Source organism: Typopeltis vanoorti, chromosome 12 (genome assembly GCF_054136105.1).
Source record: "Typopeltis vanoorti isolate ZY-2024b chromosome 12, IOZ_Tvanoo_1.0, whole genome shotgun sequence".
Classification (NCBI taxonomy): Eukaryota; Metazoa; Arthropoda; class Arachnida; order Uropygi; family Thelyphonidae; genus Typopeltis; species Typopeltis vanoorti.
Genome location: NC_143560.1, coordinates 110,952,355 through 110,967,570, shown reverse-complemented (window position 1 = coordinate 110,967,570; position 15,216 = coordinate 110,952,355). Strand labels below are relative to the sequence as shown.

Below are 15,216 nucleotides of genomic sequence, written 5' to 3'. Positions count from 1 at the left end.
TTGAAGAGCAACCGTGATTTGCCTGACCTTTGACAAGCAGAAAGGATGAAAACATTAAAAAGGTTTGCCAGGCAATCAACGAAGATCAGTGAAAGACTATTGAGGAAGTTTCTGAAGAGATGAATTTTTATGGAACACCATCAAATTTTAACAGAAGATTTGCAAATGAAATGTGCATCTGCTAAATTTTTGACTCATTTGCTCACAGAGGATCAAAAAAACAAAAAAAACACTTGAATGTTCGGGATGTGAGGGAGCAAGTTCTTAATGATCAGAACTTTCTTTCAAAAGTTGTGACCATGGTCTTAGTGGTGCTAGGGTTATAATCCAGAAACAAGACAAGTATCTAGCCAATGGAAACATGCAAATTCACTGAGATCCAAAAAGGCACATCAACTTTGATCAAACATCAAGACAATGTTAATTTGTTTTTTTGATGTGTTGGAATTGTACAAAAAGAATTTGTTCCTCCTGGCCAGATGGCAAACCAACATTTTGAGAAGACTACGCGATACTGTGTGACCAACCGGCCAGAAATGTGGAGTAGTGGAGATTGGCTGCTGCACCATGGCAATGCCCCAGGCCACATAGCATTGTCTGTCCAAAAAACTTTGACGAAAAACAAGACGGCAGTTGTTTTTCAACCTCAGTATTCAGCCGATCTCTCACCATGTGACATTTTTGTTCCCATGGATAAAGAAATCCATGAAAGGGCAGCGATTCATTGATGTGCACGAAGCGAAAGAAAAGTCAATGGAGCTCATAAACAGTATTCCAGTTGACCAGTTCCAGAGCTGTTTCCAGGAGTGGGAAAAAATGTTAGGAAAGTGCAATGACTTGCATGGGTGAGTACTTTGAAGGACTACGGTATTATAAACTTGAATAAAATTTTAAAAAAATAATAATTCCATTTATTTTTGGGTATGTCCTCAATACATGGAATTATAAAGCAGGTGATTATAACAAGCTGAGGAGACAGCTTTCAGAAGAGCAATGGCATAAGAATTTGGAGAGAAAAGATTTTGTTGGTACATGGGAAATGATCAAGGAGTGTTGGAGGAAAGCAATATCTGAATATATACCTAGATTCAGAAGGATAAATGAGGTAGGAGTTAAAAGATTGTGGAGGGATTATAAACAAAACAGTGATCAGCATGCCCATGAGCAGTATAAGGTGCAGGTAAGAAGGATGACTGGTATGGTAATTAAGGCCAAAGCTAATTATGACAGAAACCTAGCTGACAAGACCAAAAGAAACCCTATGGAGTTTTCTTTCACTATGTGGCAAGTAAAAGGAGGAATGGCAACAGACGGACGACTTTAAAAAGTGCTGATGGTGGGGAAGTAACAGAACCAAACCAAATAGTTGAATTACTGAGTGGGCATTATGCAGGAGTTTACCATCTAGGTGGTGACATCGACTGTTAAGAAAATAGAGGTTTAAGAAATGCCTAAAATATTGTATAACCTCAATATGAACACAGCCATTGAATTAGATGATATATCAAGCTGTGTATTACAAGAACACGCAAGGGAATTATCACTTCCTCTGATCAATCTGTTTAATTTAAGCCTCAGTAGTGGGAATACACCAATGGAATGGAAAGAGGGCAAAACAGTCTCATTGCATAAAGGAGGCTCCAAGACAGAAGAAGCAAATTACAGGACAATCAGCATCTAAGGAGTGGTGGTAAGGTATGGGAGAAATTGGTGAATGACAGCATTCGAGACAGGGTAGATAAGAATTTGATACTCTATAAGGGGCAACATGGTTATGTGAAGGGCAGGTCTTGCCTTAGTACTTTGCTTACTTTTTATAATAAAATGACAATGGAGTTGAATAATGGAAATGGCTACTCAGTGATACTGCTAGACTTTACAAAAAGCATTTGGAAAGATTCCACACAGAACTCAAGTGCATACTGGAGCAAATGGGGATGGATATAAATCTGGTGATCTGGATTAGAAGTTTGCTGATGGAAAGATATCAAAGAGTGGTTTATGAAAGAGTTGAATCCAGGAGAAGATAAGTGACTAATGGTGTACCACAGAGCTCAGTATTTGGTCCTCTATTGTTTAATTTGTATATCAATGACAGAAGAAATGATTTGATAGGACTTCAGTTCCTAATGATGCTAAATTGGGAAAAGCGATGGTAAATGAAGGTGATGCAGAGATCCTGCAAGAAGACGAACAGACTAGAAGTATAGGCAAAGGTAAATGGCTGTCAGTTTAATGTGACCACGTATAAGGTAAATGATCAGAAGCTGTATATTATATAGATGGAACTAAATCGATGAGGCCAGGGGCATGTGTGTGATTGTGGACAGGGAGCTGAAGTTTAGAGGGCATATTACAAACGTAACCAAAACAGCACAAATTATGCAGTTGTGGAAGAACACACTAACAAGCAGGGATAGAGAGGTTATTATTCCCCTATCCCCTATAAAGCTTTAAGAAGGCTATATCTGGACTCCCAGATTCTGTGGTAGTGAAGAAGTTGTGGAGAGGATCCAGAGGTTAGTGACAAAGATTGTGGAAGGTTTGTGGAATGCTCCCTATGAGAATACACTGACAGTCTGTAGGATTCAAAAATTAGCTGAGATGAAAAAGAAGAGACATGATAGAAACACTTCAGTTATCAAAAGAGTTTTATAGGATTGACATTGAAGACTTCTCAGTACATAACACGAAGGAAGAGAAAAATGATTCGCCAGCCAGGCAACCAAACTAGAAAGACCAGATATCCAGAATATCCTTTCCTTCGTGTTACTTTATTTTCATAGTATTGATGACAACACAGAATGATAAAAAAATAATTAATATTTATTAACTTATCTGCTGATATTTCGCTGGTATTATACCAGCGTCTTCAGAGAACAAAAACAGTTTATCACAGTACACAAAACAACAATAATTTGGTATAACAGTGGAACTAGTTGAAAAAAGTCCTTCAGTATTTCTGTGATCTTTATGACTCTTCATTTCTTTTGTAAACACTCTTTCCAAGATTGCTTACATTATAAAAACTTACATGACATATATTTTCCAAGTTTCTTTCAACATCTTTCCCCAACTTTATTTGGCTATTTTTACATAGAACTTAGCATTCTGACACCTTGCTCTATATTATCTAACATCACATGCCGACTTACTTGCCAAGAATATTGTTTTTTTTATATGCTTCTAAGACAAAATCAGAAGAAATCTATTAATGATTTCCTCATATTTTGCCACTTAGTCTCTATGATTTGGGTTTCCCCACAAACTCCATTATTTTTCCTCACTAATATTTGTTTATCTTCCGAGGCTACAGTTCACATCTGAAATTGTTTGACTTTGAATCTTTTCACATCTTTAGTATATATATATATATATATATATATATATATTTTTTTTTATTTATTTTTTTTAAAAATAGATTTAATGACTTAAAAACCGAGATTACTTATAAAGATTTAATAAGATTAATACAACTAGTTTCGGCTTATAATAGCCTTCATCAGCTATTCTTAAAGGAAGAGAATAGTAATAAACATTGAAGTATCTAAAAACTTGAAAAGACAGGTAAAAAATCGCCACACATAATTGATACATAAAAAACGTATTTTTTTCAAGTTGTTCTAACAGGCGTGCCATTGTTTATTGCAAGTATGCGTGCAGACTCACGTGAACGCCAATATTGAATAACTGCAGCATGGCTATCTGGGATGTTATAACTCAAATTGTTGTTTAAGTGGACAGGATTCAGAAGGATTTCCCTTGATTCTATAATTTTTCTCTCAAACTCATCATCAGAGTGAAAAATATTTTCTGATCTATCCCAGCAAACGGAGTGGCTTTGTTGATCATCATTAGGATTATTTGAAAAAAGAACATGACTGGATAACGCAGTTGCATGAGATCTTTTGTAAGAGATGTCTCTTTTATGCTCTTCTATACGTTGCTCAACAGATTTGTTAGTTTGTCCGAAATAAGGGATAGTGCAATCGCACCATAATTTATATACACCTGGATATTTTAGGTTGTGATGAGGAGGCTTTGGATGGCTGATTAGAGAACGGATTTTTGGAAGGGTGGTGAAAAACGTCTTGATGTTATATTTTTTAAGGACTTTTGCTAATTTGTTAGAGACTGTGCTAATATATGGGATGGAGATGCTGCCTTTAAAATTACTAGTTTCTGTGGTGCACTGTCTAGGAGGATCCAGAAGAAATTTCTTAATCGTTTTTTCAGAGTAACCATTTTGTTTAAAGATAAGAGAGAGTTGATTTATTTCTTTTTGTAGTTCATCTTGTTCATTCAGGAGAGAGCGTGCTCTGTGTCCTAAGGTAGATATAGTTCCAAGTTTTTGTGGTGGAAAATGATGAGAAAGATTATGCAGATATGTATTGGTATGAGTAGGTTTACTGTATATAGATTTTTAATCTTTCAGAGCAACGTGTAAGCATGACATCCAGGAAAGGCAAGGAGTTATTATTTTCTAGATCAGCAGTAAATTTTATATTAGGATGTTGGATGTTAAGATGACTAAGAAAAGCTATGAGAGATGTGTGCTCGTGATTCCAAACAATGAAAATATCATCAACATATCTTTTCCAAACTTTCGGTTTAAATGAGAAGGAAGATATGGCTTTCGCTTCAAAATCTTCAAGAAAGATGTTAGCTAGAACTGGGGACAAAGGATTGCTCATTGCCAGGCCTTGTTTTTGTTGGTAAATGGAGTCCTGATATTTGAAGTAACCAGAATGAATGCAATGTTTTAATAAAGCAAACATTTTTTTGGATAATTTGTCCTTTAGTAATGTAAGTACCTCATCTGTAGGAACGTTAGTAAACAAAGATATAATGTCAAAACTTGCTAGAATGTCATTTTCATTGATGGGAATATCTTTTATATGCGAAACAAAATCTGTGGTGTTTTTGATGAAAGATGAAGATTTATTGGAGAAACACTTGAGGTACTTTGCTAGATATTTTGAAAGTTTATATGTAGGTGAATCAATTCCTTCCACAATTTGGCGAAGAGGGATGTTTTCTTTATGAATTTTGGGAACTCCATAGATGCGTGGGATAAGAGGATGTAGAGAGCGTAAAGAGAGGCGAACATTATGAGGAAGTTCACTCGCAGTCTTTAACAAGTTATTTGTACGATTTTGTAATTCTCTTGTAGGATCTTCCTGAAGAATTGAATATGTCGAACTATCTCCAAGTAATTGAAGCATTTTGTCGTGGTAATCTTCGGAGTTGAGGATGACCGTGGAGTTGCATTTATCAGCAGGTAAAATAATAATGTTACTGTTCTGTTTTAGATTTTTTAGGGCTTGTCTTTCAGTCAGAGAAATATTATCTGTTGGAGGTTTAGCATTATTTATAATGAAAATCGATTCAATACGAAGAAGTTTCGCCAAATGATTAGGAATGAGTGAACTTGCCTTTTCTATTTTTGTAAGGAGAGATTCTTTTAGGGATAAATTTTGGTGAGGGAATGAAATTGAGACCTTTGCTAAGAATATCCGTTTCTGCATCCGTTAAAATATGAGAAGAATTGTTCACTACAACTTTTTCAGGATTAATACGGGCTTCACTATGACTAGATCTGTTTTGTATCCTTTGTAGATTATTAAATTTCCGGATAAGAGTATACTTATTATTGTTTTGTATTCGAGTGGCTTGTGCTTCACTGTTAATGATAAAATCATGTAAGTTATCATTATCCATCATTTCTTCAAGTTTTTGAGCTAAAGATCTTTTAGTGGTGAACAAAAAAGCTAAACAACGTTTTGTGTCTGAAATTCTTGCGCTGAGGAGATCCATCTTAGCTTTACGATAAATTCTTTTAGCGCGTTCCGTTGTTATTTTTTCTTGAAAAGAGATGAATTTAGGAAAAACTGAATGGAACTTACAACGTTTGAGAAATACTAACCTGTTTATTTTCAGGCCTATTTTCTTCAATGTTTTTTTAAAATTCCTTTTTATGTTAATTAGAGATGCCTCGTCATTTAGGCTATAGATGTAATTATATGCTTCAACTTGGTTGTTGTGATACATTTTTAAATGAAGGAATTTAGATACTTCAATGTTTATTACTATTCTCTTCCTTTAAGAATACCTGATAAAGGCTATTATAAGCCGAAACTAGTTGTATTAATCTTATTAAATCTTTATAAGTAATCTCGGTTTTTAAGTAATTAAATCTATTTTTAAAAATGTATCACAACAACCGAGTTGAAGCATATAATTACATATATATATAATATATATATATATATTTTGTTTCAATGATATTCATTTTTATCCTACTCAACATTAGGTAAGGGTCACTACCTATTTTGGATTTCTTATGCTGCCCATACATTTGGGGAATTTGATCATAAAAAATTACTTAACCTAACTGCTAGTTACCACTGATTCCTTCAAAGCAGTTCCCTTTTCAACTACTCTGAACGAGTAGCAGTAATCCTAGTGGTTTTTTCATGATTCCATGCATCTCTGGAAGTCCTTGAGTGCAACTATGTTTTTATGTTGAGCCCATACAGAAGTGGTTCGTTAATCAAATTATAGTACATTAGTATACCAAATATGGGTAAAGCACCTCATGCGATTCTGCTTGGATCTCCTCAATCATATCAAAACAATGCACTTATAGCTGGAATTTCATCTTGGGGAATAGGAAAAATTCACAGTGGATGAGGTCAGGTGAATAAAGAGGATGGAAATAACAGTCGTGTTTTTGGAACCCATAAACTGTCAAACAATTAACTATAGGTTTATAGCCTTTTCTTGATGAATTTTACAAAAATGATAATGAAATGGATTTGGTTATGTTAAAAATTTTCTATCTCATTATCAAGTTAACAATCACGTCTGAACTATTACAATTCAGAAATCGGTCACTGTAACAAAAGTCTCAGAAAATTCCAAGAGCAAGATTCAAATTTTACAGATTATAACTTTGGGTCCTAAAAATTCACTATAGGAAGAGCTGATGTTAAATTAAAATCATAAAAAAAAAATAATAATAATAATAACATTTCATGTAAAAGTTGCATTTCAAATATGTATTAAAAAAAACATTAATTACCTATCAGTAGCTATTTTTCGAATTTTTTCCCACTGCCTTTTCATTGCATCCAGTTTCTTTTGAAGTAGAATGCTTTCAGGTTTGCGTGTCATCTTATTCAACATTTCCATTCCTTTACTTAAAACTATATGAACTTCATGCTCTTTGTTTAAAATTTCTTTATACACAGGCTGAAATATTTTTAAATCCAAGTCAAATTATTATTATAAAAATATTCTTTCAGAGAGCACATTTATGTTCATGTCCTATAAAATACTTTTAAAGGCTTTTTTTTATTCAAGAAAAAGGGAAGTAATTAAAAAAAACAACTGGTCATAATTTATGTACTGACATAAACGGTCACAGGAAGGGAAGAGCAGTATCTGAGATAAAATAAACAAGTCTGATGGCTCACTAAATTTAACATATGAACTGAATAAAATCATAGCTACATACTTAAACTGCCATTTATCCATTCATCCACCCACCCACTCACTTATCTATTCCCCATTTCCTCCTTAAAAACTAAATTATGATTATTTTCTTAGATGCCTCTGTGAATTCACTATATTTCAAGGTAATCCATCTGCTGAACTCTTCCACTACTGAGAAGACTACATATATGCTTTTTCTTTCTAGACATGGATGTGTGATATACAATTACCTCCTCGCTTGCTCTCATGGCCTCATTATTGACAGATTATTTAAATACCAATGCAAGTTTCTAGAATCTTTTTTGAGTAGTGCTATCACAGAAATCCACCCTTATAAATTTGCAAATTTATCATACATTAAGTGGATAAATAACATACTAGATCATCTGAATACCTGTTCTGCAAACCAAGCATGATAATGTTATAAGCCACCTCTGACAATAACAGGGTGGTGATCTCACACAATGTGACAAAAATTGCACCCCACCCAACCATTTCCAGAAACATCCATGAAAAACCAGTGTGATGTGAACATTCATCACACAAGTTAGATAATAGGCAAGACAAAGGTAGTGCTAGTGTGTGAAGACATATGCAGCAGGGTGATAACAAGCTGTTAAAAAAATATAAGTATTAGTAGTAAGGAAGGATTCTATTGTGTTTATTTCATTACCAATACTAGTTTTTAAGTTTGTACTATTGAAATCGACTTTTTTTTTTTTTTTTTAATGACTGGTGGGGTGTTTTGTTATGGTATTACTTTCTTGGTATTGTATCAAATTGTATTGATCGTATTCAACATGCTGGCTGTCAGTTCTAACGTCATCAGGAGTGAATATTCTGGGTGCGCTATGTGTGTGGTGCACATCCACGGAATAGCAACATCACTGATATTACATTTTTGCATTTATTTCCATTAAAGACTTCCCTGTTTTCTGGCTTTGCGCGATTACAAAAATTAAACACAGTATGCTAATGCTTTATGAAGAGACACTTTTCAACCCTTAAACATTGCATCACATTCATGTTAACAGCCCAGGTGTGCAGTCACAAATACATACATCTTTGAGACCTTTGAACAGATCTACAGATGGTATTTTTCAAATTCTTAGGCATTCCAGTGGTTTTAAACTGCCCATAAGGCGAGGCAGGGTGAGAACTGAAACAATAGCACCTAGTGGCTGTAATTGGTTATTGTGTCTGACACATGCATGTAGCAGAATCTGAGGGAGAGAAGTAATCCATTTATCCATTCTTTCGGGTGATAAACAAAGCTGCTTGTTTTTCCTGCTTATGCAGTATAGCATATGTTGAGGTTGGAAAGTTTTTTTAAACAGCATAGAGACATTTTTCTTCTAGTCTTCGGAAACAGACATAGTAAAATTTATCTATTGCTGAATAAAAATTAATATTTCTGTGTATTAAAAGAAGTTGTTGTTCTACAACAAAATATTAGCATAATGTGTGATATCTGTTAGTGATAAGAAAGAACAGCTGCTGACACTAAAAAAACAAAAAATTAACGAATGTAGGATTCCCAAAAGTGTGGATAATTTTGATAATAATTGGATATTATGTATCCTATTATTTTATGCAATATTATCCTAATATTGCATAGAATGGTATACTGAGTCTCATTAAACAAAAAGAAAATTCTTAGAAAACAAAGCGAAATATACATAAACCAGAGAAATGCACATAACATTCACGACAAATTCACAAAAAAGAGATGATTTGCTACTCCATCAAACCACGTATTCCTGCCACGCCTAAATGAATCACCTCATTAACATTATTAGTTCATTGGATTAGCCTCTCCTTATAGTTTTTAACTGAAATACTAAATATATATAGTAGCTGTTTATTACTGGTTAGTTATTTATACTTTGCAAACATTACTTTCCCTCTCCTCTTAAGTTTTTTTTTTTTAATTATGCCATCATAAATTCACTTATTCATGTCTAGACTTATAGGATCACATGTTATTCACTCTACCCAGCAACTTTTATGACACACATATCATAAATATGAATTATTAATAATTTGCTTGCAATTAATGAAAATATTTCTACTCACACTTATTCTTTCCTTTACATTTTACATTCTCACATGACTTATTAATGATGGTTCACATAATTACACCTTTGAGTAATTCAAATATACTAACCAAATAGAGCATTCTCCTTCATTACTGTTTTCTAATATATTTAAAAACAAACACATTGTTCCCCCATTCTATGCAGATTTGGTTACAATGAATTGATAAATTAAAGTATTCAAATTTATCCTACAATTAATTGCATTGGACCAATTAAGATGAGCACTGATGTTCTATGCACTCTTAAAACTTTCATACATCGATAAACAAGAGCTCAAATTTATGTCAATTTTGTAGCGTGGGTTGCATAAGCCACAAAACAGCACATCCAACTGAAATGGACACCTAACGACACCAGTTGTCATCCAGCCCACCAGCATTTAAAAACTATGTTATTCACAGTATAGTTGATTTAATAGTTTACTAAGAAATTTAGCCAGGCAGATATGGGAATGTGCGTGCATGCGTATGTGAAAAATGTGGTGGCCAGAGAAAAAGCAATGGATATTTAAGAAATGGGTGAAGGCCAATTTCTGGATAGCAGTAGGTGAAAAGAACGTGAAAGATGTACATATGGATCTGAATTTAGGCAGTATGGCAGAGGGAGACAGTATGTCTAATGATTATGTGTGCAAATATCAGATGAAAGCAAGATGTGTAGAGAAAGAAATAGAACTATCAAGAAAGGATATGAAAGGAATGAAGACTGAGTTGAGGAGGTGAAAGAAAAGATTAGGAAGATGGAGAGCTTGGCTAGTGCAAAAAAACAAGAGTATGCATGAGAGAGAGGCATGAGGGAACAAGAGTGAGAAATGTGACAGATATGGGGGTGGGGGGGGGGAACAAATTGGAGAAAGTTGAGAATTTGAAAGCAAAGAACAGAGAGAGGGGAGAAATTTTGAGAGAAAAAAAAAAAGAAGAGCCAGGGATGACAGTGAGAGAAGGAATGAATTTGGTTGAAGTATCAGATATGGAGATTTCATGATTTAGGTTGTGTAGATTAGCAATGAGATGACAACAATGTCTAGATAAAAGAAATATGTCCGAGGAAAGATAATGAGCATGTTGCCCCAATATGATAATGTAGAGTGGAAGAGAAGAATAGTGATAACAAATGAAATGACAGTGAAAATGTATTGGAAGAGGGGTCTAGAATATGTGGATGTGTGGAGTACATTTAAAGATAAGAGCAGTATGCAAGACATGGATTACATTTGAATGAGGAGGGACACAGGCATTTGGAGAAACTGTTGTTTTCTGAGTAAATGAGTGTGTCAGGTCAGGGCAGAGGCACTAGAAATGCAGAGGAGGAATGCAGCAGGGATGGCCTTATATGGGGATAGTGGCTTGAGAAATGTAAAGGGGTACAACTCTGTTACACAACCAGGTGGAGTATCAGGAAAGTAATAATTGCTATAAGAATATTAGCAATGCACTGGTGTTTCTGTACACAAATGATAGAAGTACTAGGAATAAAGGGGATGAGTTCATGGCATTGTTTGACACAGTCTCTCCCAAGACTGTTGCTATCAGTGAAACTTGGTCAACTGAGAAGGATATTCTAACAGGGATACAAATCAAAGGGTATAGTATATTTCAGCAAGATACTGAAGATAAACATGGTGGTGGAGTGTTACTCATGAAAAGAGATGAACTGCGCCCTCTCAGGATAGAGAATCACAGTGGAAATAATACTAATGGATTTGAGAGTATATGGTCTGAGATAGATGATTTTAAGACAAGATATTTATTGGGATGTTGCTATAGACCAAAGAATACAGATAGTGATAAGATGGAAATATTTAGACAACTCAGTTTGGCAAGTGATCATTTAGGGGAGTACTAAAAGATCTTAATTTTTGGATTTCTTGAGGGAAAACTGTCTTAGACAGCAGATGATGAAAGAAACACAAGGATCAAGAGTTATGAATTTGGTCAGAGCATCATAGGATCTCATTATGACTAAGAAGTCATATTTGCCCCAGTTAGTGACAGCAACCATGCAGTCCTGTTACTTGGAGGATGAATAGGCATGTACAGGTTTCAAGGCAGAAGGAATCTGTGTGGAATTATAAAGCAGGCAACTATCACAGCTTTAGAAACCAGCTTGCATCAGTACAATGGAGGCAAGAATCTGAAGGAAGAGAGGCAAGTGGTGCATGGGAGATAATTAAGAAAAATATTTTGATGGTAATGGCAGATTGTATAGCTCAAGTCACCATCATCATCAAATTCCTGGTATATACCCTCAAGGGGTGTACAGATATGATAGTACTACATGAAAAATTTACATCATTACTAACTTCCTATCTACAATTTTTCTCCAAATCAGTCTGTTACCTGTCAAGACTCCAATATTATCAGATCTTATATTTCTATCTTCTAAGGCACTTTTTACTGTATCAATCCACCCTATATCTTGGACTTCCTCTGGGTCTTTTTCCTGCCAACCTGGTAAAGAACACTTGTTTTACTAATCTTTCCTCTCCCATTCTGTTTAAGTGACCATACCACCTGAAATTAGCTCTGCTAACACATTCCTGGATGCTGACAATGTCAAGGTCTTTCCTAATATCTTCATTTTTAATATGATATTGCCATTGATGCCATCTGTTCATGCTCCTAATTTTTCTCAGGACTCTCATATCTGTGATCTCTAGTCTTTGGTCAAGTGTTTTGCTTCTGACCCAGCTCTCAGATCAATAAGTTAACATTGGTTTGAACACTGGTATGGAAAATATAAAGAGAGAGAGGAGAACAGTTGCATGAGGAATATAGGACTCAAGCCAGGAAAGTGACTATTGTAATTAGTGAAAAATTAGAATATGACAAAGACCAGTGCTGCAATCCACAGAGAATGCCAAGGAGTTTTCACTGTGTCGAGTAAGAGAAAAAATTACTGTGGACAGATTGCCTTGCTGGATGGATGATGATGGTGACTTGAGCTATACAATCTGCCATTACCATCAAAATATTTTTCTTAAGTATCTCCCATGCACCACTTGCCTCTCTTCCTTCAGATTCTTTCCTCCATTGTACTGATGCAATGACCAATGCAGATGACATAGTTGAGCTATTTAATGATCACTTTATTAGAGTGTTCTATCCTGGTACAGCAGGTTTTATTCCCAGAAGGATAAAGAGTGGTGAAGTATTAGAATTAAATAAAAAGGATGTATTCCAAATAATAAGTATGCTAAATGTTAGTAAGGCAAAGGGACTAGATGGAATTTCACATGTTTTAAGAAAATGTGTTATGGAATATACAGTGCCATTAAGTTAGCTGTTTAATGTATGTCTTGGAGCAAGACAAGTTCCTAGAGAATGAAAGGAAGGTAAGATAGTCCCCATTGCATAAAGGTGGTCACAGAATGCAGTTATCAAACATAGGCTTATTTCTATTTCTTCTGTAGTTAATATTTTAGAGAAATTCGTAAGAACTCTAGAGTCCAACAGGAAGTTGTACTAAGGAAGAACTTTCTGTTGGCAATATCATCATAATATCCTGTACAACCCTTGAGGGTATGTATCAGGAATTTCAGTATGATGAATATAAAAAACTGAACACAAAATCTGCAATGAATAAAACATATCAATGAGATGATGAGGAATAAGACAAGAAACTACTAACCACAGTTGGGTTAAATTAGAATAATAAGATATACCATCATCAAATATTATTGCTGAGAAGAGAAAGGAACAGTTGTAAGTGAATACCATCCATGAAATATGCACTATAATTTTAGTACTGTAAGTGGGAAAAGATGGTTCTTTTTCAAGATATGTATGCCTCCAAAAAATAAATTGTGGTGGTGGTTTCATACTAAGCAATGAAAACTACCTGCTACCTAAAGACTATAGCATTGTCATGGATATGCTATCCATTTAGCCAATGAAGCTAGCAAGCAAATAGTTATGCATGAGATACGATTCTTCCAATGGAGAGGGGAGAATTTACTTGTATTAATTAACATTCACTTACATTATCAGCTAATAATAAAAACTGAATATCAACTGACATACAACAATGAAATCTGCCAAAGCAATAACATAATTCACAAATTAGCATTTTTATGTACCTGATTTGGCAACATGAAATTATAAATCCTTCTTAAGATGATTTATTTATTTATTTATTTAATGTATTATTTATTTATTTATTATTGTTTATGAAATCCAGAAACCCTGCTCTACATATGAAACATGGAACTTTTTCAAGCCACTTCAGGGATCAAATAAGTGGAGTTACCAAATTTTATTCACCTGTTTGGCTAACCAGCATGACACATAACCAACTGAAGGATGTTAAAAAAACAGAAAAATATTATAAATCCAGCATCAGTCAGTCCACAAAGATGTGTATGTGAGCAACAAAAAAACAGAATTATATAAAAATTTGTATACATTGTGCTATTACATAACTTCTAAGCAGAACTTAGAGTTTTATTATTGTCTTCATTCAACTATTATTTATGCCTTTGATTGTAAATTTCATGTATACATACATACTTCAAATTCTTGCTGCTGCCTCTTCAGTTTTGGTGAATCGGCTGAAATTAGAAAGTCGTCCGTGAAGGTGTTCTCCATGTTATTTAACCATTCTTGAATATCATTACATGAATGGAAAAAAAGTCTATCTTCCTTAAGGGACGATTCCAGCTCAGCTTTTCTATTATCTGCCAATAGTTAAAAGTCTGCTTCAGGATATGTAAACAAATGACATTTATTATACTTATAAGTTCATGAGCTTATAATAAGTTATTAGTGAAAAGAAATCTAGAAAAAATAATTTATTTTATCAAATCAAAGTATTTTGTTCAAAAAATACTAATTTACATAAGTTCAATAATTTCATGAAATTTACTAATTTAATCAGCTATTTCAATATCACTAACTTGATGAATGCTAACTTAACCTCTAGATTGTAGATGTCTTTCATCACCTGAGGAAATTAAGGCTTAGAATTCCCCTACTAAATCAAGCTGCCCTTTCATATGCTCTCTCTCTATCACTCTACAAACTCCATCAACCACTCTGACCTCTTCAACTATCTCTTGCTAAAAGCTTGAATTCTTGCAGTCAAAATACCCCAATAGTGAGATCATCCTTCTTGGGGACTTTAATGTCCACAACTCATATTGGCTTCCATTCTTCAGTTTCGCCAATCAAACAGGTAGGGATGCTGAGGTGTTTGCCATTAGCAAAAACCTATCTCAGATCATCAATTTTCCCACCAAAATAGGAGACAACCCACTCCAATTTGGCAACACACTTGACCTCTTCCTAATAAGCACTCCTTCCAGGTATATTGTGGTTGTCAGTTCTACTCTTGGAAACTCAGACTACAACCTCATACAAGTCTCTTTTGCTGCAGAACAGCCTGTACCAACCAGTTCACAGTCTCGTGTCCTTTGGCACTACAACGGTACGAACTGTAAGCACCTCCACAATTTCTATTCCTCCTTCCCATGGTCCAACTACTGCTTCAATAAGTTCTTCTGATCCAAAAACCTGCTCAGACTGAATAACAGAAATCATCCTCACATGAATGAAAGTTTTAATTCCCTATTCCAGTCCAAACTCTCAGCCACAATCCAAGCCTTGGTTCTCAAGAAGGTGTG

At 34.6% G+C, this 15,216-nt stretch overlaps 1 protein-coding gene across 1 annotated transcript in view; it reads right to left on the bottom strand.

The window, feature by feature from the left end:
- The window catches only part of shot (dystonin-like protein short stop), a 1,304,552-nt gene that overhangs the window by 635,681 nt on the left and 653,655 nt on the right, over nt 1-15,216 (bottom strand). The window contains exons 47-48 of the mRNA XM_090402172.1: nt 14,105-14,271; nt 7,085-7,254 (exon numbers count right to left, since the gene is read on the bottom strand). Of these exons, the coding sequence (XP_090258298.1) occupies nt 7,085-7,254; nt 14,105-14,271 (337 nt within the window). The remainder of the gene's footprint in view (nt 1-7,084; nt 7,255-14,104; nt 14,272-15,216) is intronic.